Source organism: Centruroides vittatus, unplaced genomic scaffold (assembly GCF_030686945.1).
Source record: "Centruroides vittatus isolate TY-2023 unplaced genomic scaffold, ASM3068694v2 scaffold_435, whole genome shotgun sequence".
Classification (NCBI taxonomy): Eukaryota; Metazoa; Arthropoda; class Arachnida; order Scorpiones; family Buthidae; genus Centruroides; species Centruroides vittatus.
The window spans coordinates 3,948,834-3,969,769 of NW_027122708.1; the positions used below are offsets into that span (position 1 = coordinate 3,948,834).

Sequence of the window (20,936 nt, forward strand, 5' to 3'; positions counted from 1 at the left end):
AGATGACCCTTTTTTATTATTATAAAAGTTAAAAAAAAGTATTCTGCTTGATTCTTGGAAAAGGACAGCACATTAATGCAGCCATGTATTGCACCACTCTGCAAACCTTATGAACAAATATTCAATGCTCTTGTGCAGAGCATCCCGGGGTCATCTTGCTGCATGACAACACTCACCTCCACATAGCCAATATGACAATGGCACTGCTACAGAAGTTTGACAGGGAAGTACTTCAGCACCATCCTACAGTCCTGACCTGTTACCACATAACTTTCATGTCTGTGGGGAGCTGAAGAAAGTGCTGTAAAGCAAATTATTTCAATATGACTGAGAGATGCAGGGTGTCATTTGGCTTAACTACTGACTTGAAACATTTTTTAAACATAGAACCATGAGATTTGTGAGAGAATGGGATAAATACCTCGACAACTAGGGAAATTACATGTAAAATAAAATGCATTCATATGTTTCATTGTCATTGACTGATTATTTATTGATTATCTCTTAAATTATACATAGCAACAAGGTATAACTAAATCATACAATAAATTTTTATTAATTATACATAAGTTAGAATTTGTCTTAATTTGTAGGAAGCATATATTTGTATAGACATTGTTGACATTGTTATTCAGACAATATCTTTTATTTATATATAGCTATTTTCTATTTTTAAGACATTTAATTTTTACTACAATTTATTGTTATTTAATGAACGTTTGTACTAATTATTTTCTTAAATATTTCAGGTTCGTAATGCTTTTGTAAAAATTATTGTACTTTTGGCACATCTGTCATTACAGGACGGACCTTATAGTTCTCCAATGTTATGTAGTGTGTGTAAGTATTTTAAAAATTATAATAAGAATATGTTGATAGTGTGTGTATGTGTGTGTAATAATATATATTTCAGATAACAAATTTCAATAGATATTGAAATTTGTTATCTGAATATATATATTATTACAAAAATAATTGAATTTTTACATTCATATTCATGAAAATTTTAAATAGTTTTGGTAATATTGATTATTTAAGTTTAAAATCATATATTATTAAACACACATTTTTTAAAATATTTAACAAAATAAGCTTTTTTTTCTTTCTTTTACAATTTACTGGTGTTCTCAGGTTCAGTCAAGACTGACTAGAGAAGAAAGTCTATCAGATATAGCTGTAACATCATCAAAAATAGACCATCTTAGATTATTTTTATTATTCTAAATGAAGATTTTTTTCTTTTCTCTTAATTTGTTTTTTACTTTTTTTTATAAATAAATAAAAAGTATGATATACTAGAAACAGCTTTGTGTCATTTTTAGGAAATGTGAGTTTTCATTGATATTTTGTTTATTTATTGTATCATTTAAATCACTCATTGATAATTTTATATCTATAGTATAGCTGCAGACATTGTTACTTCTTTATAGACATTGAATATTTATCACTTCTATTTCAAAAAGTTGCACAAAAATTGTTTATAAAAATGCCTTCATATATTATTTAATATGTTTTAAGAAGTTTTAAATTCATTTATATCAATTAGATATTTCAAGAAACTTTATTTCATTAATTAACTTTTCTTAATTTACATAAGCAATATAATAGTTAATTTTAATACATTCTATACTGTTGAATATTCATAATATTTTAAATGAATAGTTGTAGATATTTATATAATACTTAGATAAATTATAAGCTTTTTAGAACTTCAATGTGAACATAGAAGAATATCTAAATTATTTAAGCTTTATATAAAAATGAGATAAATGTTAAAAAACAATTTAGATATTAAATCCCGTTTTTTTATATAGTAAAGTAGAAAAATTATTTATTACCTATACAATATATATACATTAATATGAAAAACTTCAAATTATATCATTTTAAATCTTACTTCAAATAAAAAAAAATACATGTACGTATATTCTTCTTTTGATAATTATTCTTAATGTATGCTTTTATTCTTATTACAAAAAATTTTTAAATTTTTTGAGATATTATACATTCTTTGAATATATAGTACATTTTATATGAAAATAATAAGTTATGGCAAATATAATATAACAGTAAGAACAAATAATTTGTTAACTTCAAGAAGGAATGGCTTAAAATTTACAACTATTACAATGCTTACATTTGCATTCTGGAGCTTATTAAATCATTGTAGTTTTTTGTCGCAAAATTTCAGTGCACTAATATCCTAGATTATAGTGAATTTAAATTGAAATTCTTATTAGTTATGCATTCTATAATATAATGTAAAATTTATGCATTCTCAAAATAAATATAGCAAAACGCACAGTATATATTGAGTTGTTAATACAAAATAATAATGGGTGTTTTTCTATTTTAATATAGTAATTTAATAAATTTTTTTAACAATTTCATGTAATGTTCCTAAAATATTCATTAGAATATTGTTTTGTTTATCTGTTCTATTATCGTATCTGATTTTGTTAATAAATCATTCGTCATAACACAAAGCTTACAAATATTCCATTAGATATTCAAATTGAAAATTTTGTTTTTAGAACTTCAAATTATTTTCATAAATGGTATCAATTTGTATATTACAATGGACTTTCATTGATATACACTGGAAGGCAAAAGTTAAGTTACAAATTTTTTATTTTTAATTTAAAATAAAATAGAAACTTTATTAAAATAATAAATTTATTCACTCAATAGGGTGTGTGACCACCCCTTACAGCAATACATGCTAGACACCTGCTTCTCATACTCTTTACAAGGTTATTGATCAATTCATTAGGAATTAAAGTCCATTCTCTTTCGAGAGCAGTCCTGAGCTCATCAAGGTTTCTGGGTGGGGGACAGAGACTTCCCGAAATGATCATTCTCCATTTCGGCCAACGTGCATCCACTCTACCCGAAAGTGTGCGATCGAATATACAACAAAATGGCAGCATGCAGTTGAGATACAGTTGCCAGCCCCCGTAACGTGCATTTTAACCAAATTCTGTCAACACGCATTTGGCACGAAGCACATGTTTATGTGCGTATACCTGTGTGGACCTCTTGGTTCTTTAAAACGTGGGTTATCAAAGCGTGTGCTTCAAAATGCCTAATGTTTACTATCTTTTAATCTTGTGAGCGCTTTGTAGTTAAGAGAATTTTTGAAATGTAAAAAAATGATATAAAAAATTGGTTGAGTTAAAAATTTTTCAAAAATTTAAATTCATAAACACTATTCTTGTTTTTTTTTTTTTTTTTTTTTACTTTAACATTTAACCTTCATTTTTGTTGCCATAATAGATTTAAATGTTTATGAAATAAATTTGTTTCCAGCTTACATCAGTGATACTTCTGCTACATTATCAGACCAATTGTTACTAATGGTTTTATCATTATTGAAAAAAGAAGTTTCTGAACATGGTAGGCATCTTACACAATACTTCAGTCTATTTTTGATGTATGCTTCCTTGGGAATTGCTGAGGTTAGTACATTTTAATTTTTATATTTTCATACACACATTTGAAAATTAGTTTCCATTGGTCAAGTAAATCAATGCAGCATTAATCAAATTAAATAATAAATTTAAAAGTTTAATTTGATAAAGATATGTTTATCAAAACATCTCTAAAGTACTATAATCAAGATTATGAAAAATAATGAATTAGAATATTTATTTTTTATATGATATTAAAAAGTTTAATAATACTCTATTTGTAGAAAAAGATTTTTAAATAATAATAATTAAAGAATTAGTAAATGCAAACATAAAATCAATGATTAAATAAAATATGGTAATTTCCTTATTATATGTCAGTAATTATTTATTTATATTTTTTTTAGCGATTACAACTTCTAAAATTAAATGTTCCTGCCACTTTTATGAGGGTTGCTTTAGACGAAGGTCCTGGACCACCAATTAAATACCAGTATGCTGAACTTGGAAAATTATACCATGTAGTTAGTTTACTTGTATGCTGTTGTGATGTTTCTTGTAAAACACAATCTTCTATGGCTGTAAGTATAAAATTTAATTGATATGATATAATATATTATAACCTTTTTAACTTTCAAATATATGGTATGTGAAAATATTGTGTTGTTGTTCTTTCTTTTGGAAATGTCAATGTAAAATTTAGTTCTTCATATCTTATTTTACATAATTTTTCTCTATTTTTTAAAATAATTTTGAATTTAAAAATTAACACACAAAATGTCTTGAACAAGTAATGTTGACTTTTAATACTGTACAGAAAATATTACTGATATTAGCATAAGGAATGTAAAGACATCAAAAGGAAACCTTTAAAATGAAATTGCAGTTTATGCACAGAATTTTTTTTCCTGTAAATTGGATGATAAGTTTAATACAGTTCAATAAGTTCAGAATTCTTGATGTTTATTTGATATATTTTTATATATAATGGATATTAAAAATCTTAAATAAACTGTAAGGCAAAAAAAATAATTTAAAATAAAACATTGAAAATTAATTTAATGATGAGACATTTAAAAAATTAACTAAATAAATATACTACATTATTCTTTCAATTAATAAAAATATTAAATGGAAACAAATGTAGATTTACACATTATGAAGAATTTTTTATGAATGAACCATGTTGCAACATATACAGTAGACTCTTGTATAACGTGGGGGATACGTTCCACATTGTAGGAAATCGCGTTATACGGGACAGATCAATTTATGCAAATTCAGGGGTCTGTAAATTGTAACAGTTGTCAATAAATCTGTACTGTACAACCAATATTAACAAAATGGCATTGTTGGAACTTATTTGTTGATACTTCCAATAGTGAATAAATGTTAAACAGTGAAGTGCATAATTTTATTTTAAGTTGAATAAAATTATTTTCTTCTTATATCTTTAAATGAGTATGTATTATTATTTTTTTATAAACTGCTACTTCTTTAAACTATCAGCTTCACTATTCATATATAAACAACAGGTAAGTGTATACATTTGCTTTTCTAAACAAAAAATCAGAAACTATGTGAAAATGTTAAATTTATCTTACACATTATACAGGACTGTTTATTGCGCTGTGTGAGTACTAGTTGCAATTTTTTTGTCGCATTGTACGAATTCGCATTTTATGGGAGCGCAATATACAGGAGTCTACTGTATATATATGACTAGAAGTAGGACATCGAGGCATTAAAAGTCATGTAAATTATAACTATTTATATGATTTTTAGTGTCAAGATGTCCTAGCCTTAATGATTACATACAATTCATAATATCAAAGTTTAGAATGTTAGCAACTGTGCAACATGCCAATGTCAAATTGTGTTTTGATTCAGAAATTCTTCATGCTTAAGCAAGCTTATGGTGACACAACAATGAAAAAATTGTAATTTTATGCAAATGAACCATATTTCCAAAGAATATTTTAAAAATATATATATACACACACAGTCCTTTCCAACAATAATAGAACATACAGTTTTTGCCTAGAAACTCTATTATTTTCATGTAACTTTAATGAAATTTTCTAATACATTTTATAGTAAGATATCAACAATTATAGCACAAGTTTGGAGAAAAATGATTAATAAACAAAGGAGTTATTAGCAAAAATAGAATGTTCAACATTAATAGAACATCTTGACTTATGATGTTTTAAAATTAAAAGTAGTAGCTGATATTGCTACCATCTTTGGAAACAATCTGAAAAATACGATTAGACATTGAATTAATCAAAAATTGTAGTAATTCTTGTGGAATATTTTCCCATGCCTCCATGAGAGCAGCCTTTAGTTCAGTAACAGTCCTGTATTGCTTTTCACTGCTGTACATTTGGAAAACCAAGTCACCTAAAAATGTTCAATTGGGTTTAAATCTGTACTGAGGGATGGCCAGTTCCAAAGTTGGACATTCTTACTCTCAAAATCAACATTATTCTTTTTCATACATGGAAATTTGCATTATCCTGCATGAATTCAAAGTCCTGTCCATCAATTTTCTGTCCATAAGTTTGAAGCTGCCTCCAGATAAGTTTGAGAGTTGTTTCAACCTTTAATAAATACTACTGTAGATCTGTCTAGTCTTGTTTCCATTCCATCCAATACCTACCCAAGTCATAAGTGTATCATCACCAGCTACTCTCTTTGAATATTCTTTTGATTTAGTCTTTTGTCTGCCCAATAATACTTAAAACTATCACATCTGTCGAGATTCCATTTTTTCTCATTTGAAAAAATTACTTTCTGCCATCCCTCTTATCTTTTAAACTTGTTTCTGGCAAACTGTAATTGAAGTTGTTTGTGTTTCTTCTTGAGCTGGTTGCCTGTCTTTATTTTGATGAAAGAAACATTGTTGTTCTCGAAACATTGTGTACTGTTGATTTACTGCATCTCAGCTTCAATTCCTTTTTGATTTTTTTGAATGGATGTGTTTCCTTGCAATGCATGTTGAACAATCACACATTCTTCTCCAGATGATGATGAACTTTTGCAACCACTGTTTTGTTTTCCTGTTCACTGCACCTCCTCTGAGATTGTTGAATGAAGTCTTCCCAAATTCTTAGCAATCCAAGTTACTTTTCTCCCTTCCTGATGAAACACATCAATTTTGATCTTCTCCTCTACAGTTAGGTCTATCCCACATCCCATTTTTAATAGTAAAGTACTATGCAATTTACTAAAGCTTTTTTTTTTTCACTTGTTGTTTGTATTTTTATGCAAATTTCGTGGATTCCAATCATTACTTTCTTTGTAATTAATTTTAATCAGTACATGTTCTATTAATGTTGGACATCCTATTTTTGATGATAATATCTAACTCTTCTATTTATTAATCATTTTTTTCCAAACTTATGCAATAATTGTTGATATCTTACTATATAGTGTACTAGAAAATTTCATTAAAGTTACCTGATGATGATAGAATTTGTAGGCAAAAACTGTATGTTTTATTATTGTTGGAATGACTGTGTATATATATATAAGTTCAAAAACTAAAAAATATTGATATAGTTTTCCTATTTTTTTCATAAACTGTTAGTAAAATGAAAGACATTCTCATTTATAATGGCATTTATAAAAAATATATATTAAATAAATATTATGTTACATTTAAAGGGAGCTCAGCCACTTCCTAATGTTCATATGGGAGACCAAATTTGTGTAGAATATCTGATGGCTATTCAACCAGAAGTTGTTGATATTTTATATAATAAAACCTGGTATGATCTTCTGTTTATTGGTGTATTTTCATAAATAAAGATGATTATTTATAAGAAATTTTAAAATTAAAATTTTTTTTGTTTAATAACTTTTCTAGTTATGTCAAAAAAATCATTGAAGATGCTAATAATTCAGAGGATACTGTAAAATTGTTAAAGGTAACAGCAATCAATTTTTAATTTGGTTAAGAAATAAATAAATGTTACATTAAAAATATGTAATTTGTAGTAAGATTCTTCTCTGTTGTTCAGTTATTACTATTTAAAAGATTTATTAAATTAAATCTTTAAAGTTTTCATTAGATGTTAAAGTTAGTAGTGTAAAGTTAAAATATCTATTTGAAACAAAATAAAAATTTGAACAATTTTATTATAATGTTTACAACAATTATATTGGGTTGTTCGGAAAGTTCGTAGCGATTTTTAAGAGAAATAAAAGAAATTGTTTTAATACTAAAAATATACTTTTATTCCATTATGTATGCGCCATTGTTTTTAATGACGTGTTGCCATCTATGGGGCAGCTTCATGATACCCTCTTCGTAGAACTTTCCAGTTTTTTCCGCGAAAAACTGATCCACGTGGTTTTTGCAAGCTTCCAAAGTATCAAAGTTTTTATCGATGAAGGGAATTTTGTAGAGAACGGAACAAATGGTAGTCCGACGGGGCAAGGTCGGGTGAGTAAGGGGGGTGGGGTAAAACATCCCAGCCTAGTTCCAATAATTTTTGGCGTGTTCGTAAAGACGTGTGAGGTCTGGCATTATCTTGGTGAAACACAATGCCTTTTCTATTGGCCAGTTCCGGACGTTTTTCTTTAATTGCCATGTTCAGCTTATCCAATTGGGAACAATACTTATCAGAATCAATTGTTTGATTCTGTGGAAGCAGCTCATAGTACAGGATTCCTTTCCAATCCCACCAGACAGTGAGCATGACCTTCTTTGGATGAAGACCGGCCTTTGGAGTTTTTAATGGTGATTCATTTTTCTAACCCCACGATCGTTTTCGGCTGATGTTGTTATAAATGATCCACTTTTCATCACCTGTCACTAAACGCTTCAGAAAAGGGTCATTTTCATTTTGTCTTTCAAGAGAATCACAAATGGAGATGCGATCCAGTAAGTTTGTTTCCGTTAAGTCGTGAGGTATCCAAATGTCATAACGATTCACGTATCCGAGCTTCTTTAGATGTTGAAATACAGTACTGTTTGATGACTTCACTATGTCTGCAATCTCTCGAGTTGTGTAATGAGGGTTTTCATCCAATAATGCTTTGATTTGGTCCTCTTCAATAACAGGAGGTCTTCCTGAGCGAGGAGCATCTTCAAGGCTGAAATTACCCGTTTTAAATTTTGCAAACCACTTTCGAACAGTTGATTCTGATACAGCACTCCCACCATAAACATCACATATCTTTTTTGCTGTTTGTACAGCATTTTTGCGTTTACGAAAAAAGAAAAGAAACAAGTGTCGATAATGCACGTTGTTCGCATCCATTTTTGCAATGAGCCAAATTAAACGCTATTTGAATAATCTTAACAGTTTTTTTGTAACGGACGTGTCTCAAGGTCATTTATCGTAATATTCATTGGTTTGTACAATTTTAATCATTTTTGCGTCAATCGGTGTCTCAACTGTCGGCTATCAAAAATCACTACGAACTTTCCGAACAACCCAATATTATGTAGTTAATTTTAACTAACAAACTGCTACTCAATTTTATGATGATAGGGTGGGTGATCCAAAATAACTATTTTAATTTATATATAGTAAACTCGTGTTAATATGAATCACCAAGGGAACAGTAGTTAGTTTGCTTTATCAAAAGTTCATATTAACAAATTTCAGAGTCAAGGCCAAGGTCGTATAATTTAGGGAGTTAAGGCTTAACAGATGATCGAAATCTATAAAAGATAATACAGTATTTTGAATTAATTTACTAAATAAAATTAAATTTATTAACAAAAACAAATTCTAAATGATTTTCAAATCAAACAAAATGAGATGATGATGATATATGCCATTTTAAGTGTCAAGTAGTATATCAGAGTGGTTAAACAAAACAGAGCTAAAAGAAATTAATAATTTTTTTTTGTTTAAGATTATTTTAAAAGAAAATATTTTTGGTGCCAAAGAGTTTTTGAAAAATTGGTGCAAAGTAGCCAAATCCAGCATCATTGTATGAACTCCTCAATATGCAAATTGTCACATGTTTGCATGGGACCACATCCATTTAAAGGAAATTATTTAAATTTTATTTTATTTCAAATAGATATTTTAGCTATTAACTTTAACATTTGATGAAAGTTTTAAAGATTTAATTTAATAAATTAAGTGTGTTAAATAAATTAAATTGTGTGTGTGTGTGTGTGTGTGTGTATATATATATATATATATATATATATATAAGGATATAAGGGGTAAATGGCCAAATCTATTTAATTTACTGTTTGTAATGTATTGTTTTTGGATATAGAGATAACTAGCTATGAGAATTTTTATATGAATAAGCTAAATTTTGGAAATAACCTTATTTTCAAATATATTTACAAATGATTGATTATATTTGAATTTGGTATATTACTATAGTTTTTTTTTTTTTTTGACGGCTCTATATGGCCCTAATTAGTATGATCGCCAGCATGTCGGATGGCAGTTAACATGTTAAGCATTTATTACCCATTTGATCTGATCACGAGAAAACTACTAGTATTTGAAGATCTGTATAAAATAATATAGTAAAAAGTTGTTAATATAATTTTTAGGTGCATTACAATTGATGATTCCAATTTGAAATCCTATTTAATTATTTCTTCAAAGTTTATAAACAATTAACTTTTTTCAGAAGCATTGTGAATTATTGTTAATTTAAATTTTTATTGTCTATTATGAAATTAAACAAAATAATCAGCTTGATCATCTTAAACATATTTGTTAGTATTAATAATAATAATATACATTTCACATGATTATTTTTTAAAAAAACTAAGTGCTGGTAAAATTTTTATGTAATAATTACATATATAATATTTAGCAAATAAAACATTATTCACTAAATAATACAATTGTTAAAACAATTAATTATTACATAAATTATCTTAATTGAAAGTTTTAGTAACTGTTTTTAAATTTTATATTGTTAATTTAGCAAAAGCTGAACAGATTAAAATTGGAAGCTTTTATATTTAATATTATAATAAACTGAGATATATATATAAACTTTGTAATAAGATATTTTTTTCTTAGTTTTGTTCTTGGGAAAATCCACATTTTTCTTCAATGGTGCTGAGCGAATTATTATGGCAAATAGCTTATTCTTATACCTATGAGTTGAGGCCATATTTAGATCTATTACTTCACATGTTACTTTTGGAGGATTCTTGGCAAAATCATCGAATACATAATGCACTAAAAGGTTTGGAAAACAACAAAAATTTTAGAATTGTTTTTAAATTGCTTGCATTAAAATTGATTTTGACATATTATAGGTATACCGGATGATCGTGATGGCTTGTTTGATACTGTGCAGCGCAGCAAAAATCATTACCAGAAAAGAGCCTATCAGTGTATTAAATGCATGGTAGCTTTATTTAGTTCCTGTCCTGCAGCAGCACATATGTTGCATGCTAATGGTGATTTGAAAAGAAAATGGACAAGTGCAGTAGAATGGTTGAATGATGAATTAGAAAGGGTAAATCTCTTAAAATATATTTATTATATATAATTTATTAAACATTCATGTATTTATTAAAATAACTTGCTAAATATTTACTGATTTGTTCTTATTAAATTATAAGTGCAGTTAATTTTAAAAAGAGAACATTTTTTATTTGAAAATGGCTTATTGCATTTTTTTTTTTTTTTACTGACATTGTCTTAACATACTGATGTTTTTTTTTATCATGAGAAGAATTTGTTCATTCTTATGAAAGAGATGAGAGGTCATGCTTTTATTTATATATAAAATTCTGTAATAAGTTACAGGAAAAACCAGAGAAAATAATTCCATATATCAATGATGGGACTTGTGCATATTTTTTTTTTTTTTTTTTTTAATTCTAAAGTGAAATTATCATTTGTACTATGATGAAAATTGTGTTTTAAGTAACTATAAAACTAATTATAAATTATTAAAATATTTTTGCATAAATTTTATATAATAATATGAAAGAGAATTTAAAAAGCTGCATTATTTAGTAAATTATAAGTTAATTTTTTTTTATCTTAATTATTTTTGCAGTTTTTTCACATTGAAGAAGCTAGAGAAATAGTTGGGAAACATTACAGTAATTAAAACATTAACTTAAAAATTATAAGAATACCCCCCCTTATGATCATTGCTATTTACAAAAGTTTGAATGTTTACATAAAACTTTGAAGAAAGTGTTTATTTTTGTATCATATTTAACTTTGAAAGATTCATTGAACAAAACATTAAAGTAATGATAGAATTTTAATTTTTAAGCAATGTTTAGCAAAACTATAGTGATTATAATTTACAAATTAGCATATAGACAAGGTTATATTGTTACTTTATTACAAGTCAAAAATTTCAGATCTACAATAATTCATTTCCTATATTTAAAAAAAATTTAATATATCATGATTTGTTTAAATAAATACTTTTTCTCCTGTTTATGTAATTTTTTTTTCTCTTCTTTGTTACCAGATGATTGCACACCTTATGATAGTTTTATTTCAGTTTGATGTTATCAGGCCAAGATATCAAGATCCACAGATTTTCCATAATTTCTACAATTATATCCTATTCACTAGTAATGGGAGTTTCAACTTTTGAATCCACTTTGAATGATTCACAATAATTATTTTCAGATTTCATTGAAAATATGCAATTATATTTAACAGTTGATAGTTCTTATACTTAGATTCTCATAATTGTTTGTCTTAAAATTTATTAGAAATAAATTCCTTAACTATTATTGGAAATAATCTTCATTAGATGAACAATGTGCTGTAGATTCAGTTATATTCTTTAGATTCATATTAATATAGCTTAAGTTGTTTTTTGTTATAAGTACTTTTATATTTTTACCTGAAATTGATTTGGAATAACATTTAATTTTTTTGATAATTATGTATTCAAGAATTGTCAAGTTATAATTAATTTTATTTTTTAGAGTTTGAATGAATTTTTCAGCCTAAACAATAAAATCCAGGCCCCCAGTAGCCACTGTATCATAAACCATCCCCAAAACAACAGAAAGGTTTTCTTTCTAAAGTAATGAGTTTTATAATTAACAATGAAATTTAATTGTATGTAGATTTTATTTGTGTATGTTATAATAATTTTGTTTTGGTGTTGGTTTTTGTTTAACAGAAAATGATTCTAAAAAATTCAACTTTTCAAGTAAATTCTAATAACTTAAGAAACAACTTTTGCTTTGTAAGAGGAATAACAAATTGAATTGCTGCTAATAAAATTTTCAATAAATATAGAAACTATTAAATTTTTTGTTAGATATATACTTATATTGTTGTTGTTAACTTACAGTATTACAAAAGTTTTAGATAATTAGTGACTTTTAATGGCATGATGTATATTCTAAGAGTTTTTAAATACAGTGTTTTCCAAAAGAAATTCACCATAGGAGATTGTACAGAGAAGCTTATAGGCAAAGTATCGGGCAAGTATGTAGCATACTGGTTATATGATGATCTATTTCAGGTTTCAATATTGTCAAATGAAAATTCATTGGAAAAAATTTGTGTATATGGTCAAATCATTTTTAATTAATGTAGGCCAGTTGCATAGCTCTGTAACTAAATGGTATGTTTTGAGGATTAAACTTGTTCTCAAAATTGATATGCAGATGAGAACAAGAATACTACACATTACAAATTTTTTTTATTGTTGTATTTAGTTTTATTTAAATAAATCCTACAAGACACCAATTAGTTTCAGAACTGTGCAGATGGGCCTACATTAGTTGGAAGTGATTTGACCCCACACAAATTTTGTACAATTAATTTCTGTTTGGCAGAATTTCCGACCTAAAATAATGTATCACATAACAGTACACAGTACACTTGCCTCTGAGACTTTGCATACAAGCTTCTTTGCACAATTTCTTATGGCATGTTTCTTTCAGAAAACACTGTATATTATTTTCCTTTAATATTGTAAACTTCAAGTAAAGACAATATTAATTTTATTCACTGGTTGATTTTGTTCAGAAATTTCATTTTTAGTTTTGAGGTGTCCTGAAAACTATATATTATATTAATCATAAATATAACAAATTTCTTTTATATAAATATATAAAAACAACCTTTATATATATATAAAGGTTAATTAATGTTAAATTGATATTGTTTAAATCAGAAGTTACCAAAACCATTTATGAAGATGTCATATATCATTTGCTCTTATAGCATTATTTAAAATATAATATTCATTCATATTTTTTAATTTAAAAAAGACATTTTATACACAGCTTTTAAAATAATGCTAGAAATAAAATGGATGATTCACATAATAATAATAATAATTTAACTTACAATAGAAGCTTCATATTTGCAGGAGTTATGCTGGGCAAAATTTCATGAATATGGAAACTGAAAATAGGAAGAAGAAATACATTGAGAAAATGTATGATTAGACAATAAATTTTCATTTTAAGAGAGAATTTTTCATTTGTTTTAAAATGTATGATTTTTCTCTTGCCTTTTATAAGTCATTCAAGTCTTGGAAGTTCCTGGTAACACAACACATTCTTTAATTCCTCCTATAAATGTTATGTAGAGTGTTTCTTTTCTTAACTTTTCAAAATTATTCTTTAGAATAAAGTTAAATTTAGTTGATCTTTTGACTACTACATGGACTAAAATGATGAGGCAAATGCTTTGTTTTTTCATAGATAATGGATGGAACTAATCAAAGGGACATTTTTCTGTGACTGATCTTTTCCATTTTTTGGATGGTTAGATTTCTGACAGTCTGCAATTTTTCTATTTTATATTAAGATGATGATACCATACTTTCAATTTTTGTTTTTCTTAATGTATGGTTCATCCATTTATGGTGAAAGAGCAAGCTAATATAACTAATATCAATTTATTTAACTGAAGTTGTACAAGATAGTTGCAGAGATTTCCTGTCTAACGTCTTATGTACTGTTTCTAGATGAAGAAACCACTCATTAATCTGGTGGTACCGCCTTTTGGGATCCTTTGCCCATACACAATTATTATACAATAAAACAATAATAATAACTGTAATACAATAACAACAATATATATAAAGGAATAAGCATAGAAAAATGTAACACATAATCAATTAGAATCTGAGTTCTTAAAGTAATTTTTTAATTAAAATTTTTACATTTTGTAATTTTTTGTCCAAAGTGTCTGTCTCTCACACACAACCCATCAATATAATTTTAAATTGTTATTTATTTTATAATTATAGGTTGTCCATAAATTATGTAGTGTAGATGTGGGTAGGTAGGCATATAATCATTACGATGCATTATAAGGGGTGGGGATGTTTGCAAAAATGTTATCTAATGCTAAGATTTCAACCCTTAGGTAACAGAATAATTTTTTTTTATTTTTGAAGGATTGCATAGTGAACCCTACTGTTCATGTCACTGCTTTGTGTATAGTTAATAAATTGTAACATTCAGCTTTCCATGCTGTGTATTATTCCTTAGTACAGTTAAGAGAGGTCAATTTCAGATATGCATTAAGTAATGTGAGTATGCAAGGTGCATTACGGAGCATTACAGGGAGTCAAATGATAGTTGAAAAATATAAAAATAGCATTATGTAATTTATGAGTTATCCCATATACTGATTCCTAAAAATTCTTATAGCTGTTTAACTGTAACAAAAAGAAATAAAATATCATTGAAACATAAAAGAAATTTAATGTAGTCTGTCATGTGTATATTAGTGACCTGATTGTAATGTGCACTTGCTAGTATATTTGTATATATAACAGTAACTGCTGGTTCTTTTTGAATGAAACAATCTAGCATTTTTGTCTTCAAGGAACATTATTTAGTGGCAAAAAAATAAAAAGGCCAAAGATGCTTTTTGTTTAGATGGCATTGCTGATTTGTAAAGATGAAAGAAAAATTAATTAAAATTTGTTTCTAAAACACAATGTTCATTATTCAAATAAGTATATGTTAAAATAACCTGAGAAACTATGAAATAGTATACACTAGCATAGTTTTAACATTGTTAACAGTAAACAACATGAAACTTGTTAGATGATTAAGATACGTGTTGGAAATTGTTTCTTTTTATTTGTTTTCACTAAAAATAATGAAGAACAACAAAATTCACTATTTACAGAAGGATTACTAAAAATCCTTCTTTAAGTGAATTTTTACTTCTCAAATACAAAAAAAAAATAATAATAAAACTCTGCAAAGCTGTGTAAAATTGAGCCTGTTTAATAGATTTATATAAACCATTATAATATTTTAGATATTTGTTGGAAATATTATTGGCACTTATTATGAGGCAAATGTTGAACAGTAAACTTGAATATTTGGAACTAAACATTTGAAGCTTTTCATCGTATGATATAGATAAAAATCTCTGGAAATTAATACACTATATACAGTTTCCATTGCTAAAAAAATTTTGCAGTCGAGGCTAAATCATACTTTATATCACTTTGAATCGATAATATTCCATTAATGGATCTTGTCTTTTTGATGTTAGTCATTCTTTAAGAGCTACATCATCAAATTAAGATTTTGATTATCAAAAATTTAAAGTGAAATGCAATGCCATCCCTTATATTAACAGTTATTTTCTGGAAATTGTAAAAAACTAATTTTAATGCTGTTCTTTCTCTAATTATTCATTATTTTGTACTAGTCCATTTTTTATATATCACATTAAATCTTTCTCATTTATCTCATATGATTTCATTTTTCTGATATAATTTTTTTTTCTTTCCTGATATAAAAATTATTATATAACTCCTTATGCAAAGTTCTGAAACTTTAGGCATGCAGTTAATACTATAAAGTTTGCAAACCTTGATTTGAATGCATATGATGTGATCATGATGTGCATGAAATTTGCATAAAAATTTAAATAATTAGTTATAAATAAAATAAATAGATTTAACAAAATTTTAAAATAATTTTCAAAAGCGATATGAATAATTTAGTTGGGTCAAAAATACAGACACAATGATTATATCTGATGAGTACTGTAAACAGAAATTTATAAATAAAATAGCAAAATAATTTGTACTTAGACATTTATATTTATAATAAATTGTTTGTTTGTGTACAATATTCACTTTCTAATATACAGGATCTTTCAAAAAGAATGCTACCATTTTAAATGATAGTAATTGTTATTTACTATCTGAGAAGTTTACAATGTATACCAATTGATACAATAACTGAGTTTGTCACCCATTTGCATTCAAATGTCTTGTCTGTTACCTCTAGAAACTGCCGTAAATGAAAATGATGACTGCAACAGAGGTGTTTCGTGTTCTGCAGTTTACAAATTTGGAGTCACGGATCATTGTGCAACACGAATATCCTGCAGGAGCTGGAGAATTGTGGCTACTATGGGAGGAGTGACAACAGATATGCTGTAGGAAGAATTTGAGTATCAGTTAGATGTGTCCCATGTGACATGAGATGCACACATTGAGAAATTGTAATGTGCAAATGTGAAGCTTGGACAATTTTCCAGTGTTTTAATGTAGATTGCAACATTCTCAGACGATAACATAATTACAATAATTTAAAATGGTAGCATTGTTTTTGGAAGACCTTGTATTGCTGTTTCTGTATTTATTATTGAATTAAACAAATATGAAACAAGTCGATGACTTGTTACATTACTTCAAATCACTTTTGGAAATTACAGTAATTTACAATTTGATTAAATGTGAAATGAATATGCATAAGTCTAAAAACTTTCAATGCGTTTGTTGATCACGCTCTCAACTCTTCATGTTCACAGTTTTTTATTACATGGTTTTACTTTTTCTGTTGTACCTAAAAGTTGAGAAAATATATTTTTATTTGATCATATTTGCAAAGCTTCATTTAAATCATGCATGTATTGGCAGATCCAGATTCGTTATGGAAAACATTTGCATTCATACACACATCATGTGCACTTGAAGTAGATGATTTTCTTTTTATTTTTCTAGATTTAACATTTAACTTTTTTTCCTTCTACATTAATAAAATTAATAATAAAATAATAGATTTTTTAAGCTTTAACTGAGTCTATGAGAATAACAATGAGACTTTTGATAAATTTCATGTTTATGACATGCTTTGTTCTTATCCTTGTAAACATGAAGGGTTGATTGTTACAATAACCAATTTTTTTAACATTTAACACTTTTTAATACACTGCTCTTTTTATTAAATGATAAGTTTTTAATTTGAATTCAATTAATAAATTAAAACTATATTTTAATTTTATTTTTTTCAGCAACCATATGCTACTAATACTCAATACGGATATAATAATTGGTCTCCTCCTGCCCAATCAAATGAAACATCAAATGGTTATTTCTTAGAAAGATCTCACAGTGCTAGATTAACACTTGCTAAGGCTTGTGAGTTATGTCCTGAAGAGGTAAATTAATTGCTTTTTAATAAAATATGAAAAAAATTAATTTAGAATGTGGAATGTTCATAATTGTTGATAGGATAGTGTTTATAATTATATGCACTGTACTTTTAAATCTATTTTGTTTATAATTAATTATTAATGATAGTTAAATTATAAATTGATGAGAAAATATTTAAATTTTACCAGAATAGTTGATGTAATATTTCACATCTACTGGTTACAAAAATATATTTATACAGATTTATGAAAATAAATTAGATATTCTGTTGAATTTTTAGCATTTAAATTTCAACCATTATATGAAATCATAAAAGATATTAAGTTTTATTTTCAATAAAAATAAATATTTATGGATGACAAAGTCTAAATTAATATAAATTAATAACATTTAAATTTTAAAATTTCTTGAATATTAAGACTTATAAACAGACTTTTCCCTCTTGTAATTTTAAATTTTTCTTTATAAACTATATATTTGCTGTTAAACTTTGAAAGTTTTTTTCATTTTATATATAGCATTCTCATAAATAACTTTAAAATGATGCATAAGATCTACTTTGAACAAGATGACAACAATCATCTCTATCATTTTTATGTTTTCAGCATGATTAAGTTACGATGATGATGATTTGAGGTTTTGAAAATGATTATTTATTTACAGTTTATTTTGAGCCCACTAGCTTAATCAAAGAAGGTTAAATTATTGTGTTATTAATGAATTTAATGGTAGGAATTTTTTGCTGTCATGATGCTGCTTTTATTGCGATTTTTTTTAAAATAGCATTGCTTTAGATATTAGATAAATTAAAGAACAAATTGTATTGTGATCTACAAAAGAACATCTAAAACCAAAAAATTTATATTTTTTTACAAAAAATAATTAATTAGTATTATATTTAATTTCACGTTGATATTAATTAACAAAGTATTCACAATAACATAAAGTTATGTAGTTTATATGATATATATACTATTGCAGTTTTATATATTTACAAATGTTTTCTATTTGATGTTTGAATCACAGAACTGTGGCTGAACAAAATTCAAATTTTAACACTACTTTAAACAAATTCTTAGTAAATATTGGTAAAATCTTTGATTCTTAATACAGTAGTTGAATGCATATTTAGAATCATGCCTAAAAAACCAACATAAATGAAAATCATTAAGCAGTAAAAGACTATAAAAGTTTTTTTTATTATTCATCATTCAAGAATTTAAAAACATCATGACAAATATAATTTAAACAATAAATATGCTTGAATATAAAAAAAATAACTTATAATAAACTAGAGAAGGGATGGCAAACTTTTCTAAGCCTGCATACCAAACTAGGCATATTTAATTTTAAGGTGTCGGCATGCATAAATCTTTTTAAAAGTTGTAAAGACTGTTTTTAAATAAATAAAGTGAATATACTTTAATTGAAATAAACTATAGAAAGCTGATTCAGAAAAGAATGATGATACGCTGAATGTAATATAAAATTTTATGGTTTGCGAGCCTATGAGTGTGCATGCTATATGTTCGTCATTCCTGGTCTAGAGAATGTCGTGCTGATGTCCAATAAATATTTATAAATTGAATCACTATTATTTATTAACTATGTTAAAAGAAATATTAATTTGTATAAAATTTCAAATAAACAAATAAAAATTTCTTTTTTAATTTATCATATGGTAAATAGTGCAACAACAGTACATGTGATAATAAGTTAGTGGAATGATAACAGATGAAACTATTGAAAAATTTTAGAAAACTTACAAATTAATTTTATTTTTTTAATATAAATAGGAACTGGATGAACAAGATATGTCTGAAGAGACAGACAGCCCTCCACCCGAAGAGAAAACTTCTTCTTGGCGTCCAGGCATGCCACAACATCCTAGTCCTCCACCAGAAGAAAAACTTGCTTTGTGGCACTCTGGTATTTCTCAACATGCAACTCCCTCTCCACCAGATGAAACTATATCTTGGCATGCGGATAAGCCAGGACGGGTATCAACAGATGAAACTATATCGTGGCATGCGGATAAACCGGGGCGGGTATCAACAGATGAAACTATAACTTGGCATGCGGAAACGCCAGGGCGAATATCAACAGCTGAAAATATAAGTCTGTTTACCTCTCCCCCTCACATCACCCAACACTTAGTTTCACCATCGGTTCCTCCTTGCCTTGGTGTACAATCACAAGTTTCTCATTCTATGCCCTTAACAAATGGAAGTAGCCCAACAACTCCACAGCATCCTACTCAAACCACGGTGACGCAATCATCAGTTTCTCTCCGACAGTGCCCTGATTGTATGGAGAAACAAGAAGTAAATAATGGACAGTAGCAAACAATGTAATTATAAAAAATGTGATTTTCTAAATTAATGCCAAGAGTGTTCACAATGGTTCATGGTGATATAAAACTCCTGACTGATAAAACAAGTTTGATTTTCAAGATAATTTACTAATACATCTTTCACAAATTAGAGAAATTTGATAATACTTTTCTTTAAAAAATGAATATTATTTATTGACTGTATGCAAATTTGTCTGAGCAGAAATGGAACAAAGTAGCTCAACATTTTATACTTTCGAAGGTAACTTAGAAACTATTAAAAGTTATTTTGTGAAATATCATTTCTGCAACTTGAAAATATTTGTTGTATCTGGTTTTAGAAAGAATAAATGGCACTGAATCACTGCTGGATATGGTGACCAGCATGTGCCATATAATAAGACTGAGAAAAAGTTTAAGCTAGAGAGCTGCTGGCAGTTGCTCTTGAATGAGCCTTTGGTTCATGCAAATTCTTTCGTTGCCATGCAAGGACCAGCAAGTGTTTTTGGTACATTTTTGAAGTCTGAAATGTTTATTAAGAAACATTGTACATTAACTATTTGAGAGGGAATTCCTGATTGTTTTTGGTTAATTATCAGCAAAGTCAGCTTTGCATTTTAGTTTATCTGACATATGTGTTACATTTGTCCAGTTCTCTTGAACAGTATGCTATTACTTTGCCCTAAGAAGAGAGGCAATGTTATTTCAGTGATGAAAGATATACTTTATTAGAATGTGTAGATGTGATGTATTTTCTAAAGACGAAAGTATTCTCTTTCAATGTATGTTGCCCAAAATGCATTGAAATAAAATAAATTTCTCTCAAA

At 26.9% G+C, this 20,936-nt stretch overlaps 1 protein-coding gene across 2 annotated transcripts in view; it reads left to right on the plus strand.

Moving 5' to 3' along the window:
- faf (ubiquitin carboxyl-terminal hydrolase-like faf) overlaps positions 1-20,936 on the plus strand; it is a 200,074-nt gene extending 179,138 nt beyond the window's left edge. Inside the window, exons 46-54 of one of the 2 annotated variants that reach the window (XM_067287046.1) lie at positions 750-840; positions 3,310-3,458; positions 3,818-3,991; positions 7,080-7,183; positions 7,282-7,342; positions 10,430-10,598; positions 10,672-10,874; positions 17,636-17,782; positions 19,574-20,936. In XM_067287046.1, the coding sequence (XP_067143147.1) occupies positions 750-840; positions 3,310-3,458; positions 3,818-3,991; positions 7,080-7,183; positions 7,282-7,342; positions 10,430-10,598; positions 10,672-10,874; positions 17,636-17,782; positions 19,574-20,119 (1,644 nt within the window). In that variant the 3' untranslated portion in view covers positions 20,120-20,936. Of the gene's footprint in view, positions 1-749; positions 841-3,309; positions 3,459-3,817; positions 3,992-7,079; positions 7,184-7,281; positions 7,343-10,429; positions 10,599-10,671; positions 10,875-12,321; positions 12,442-17,635; positions 17,783-19,573 lie in introns of those variants that run through there. The other variant, XM_067287048.1, reaches the window with a different exon arrangement.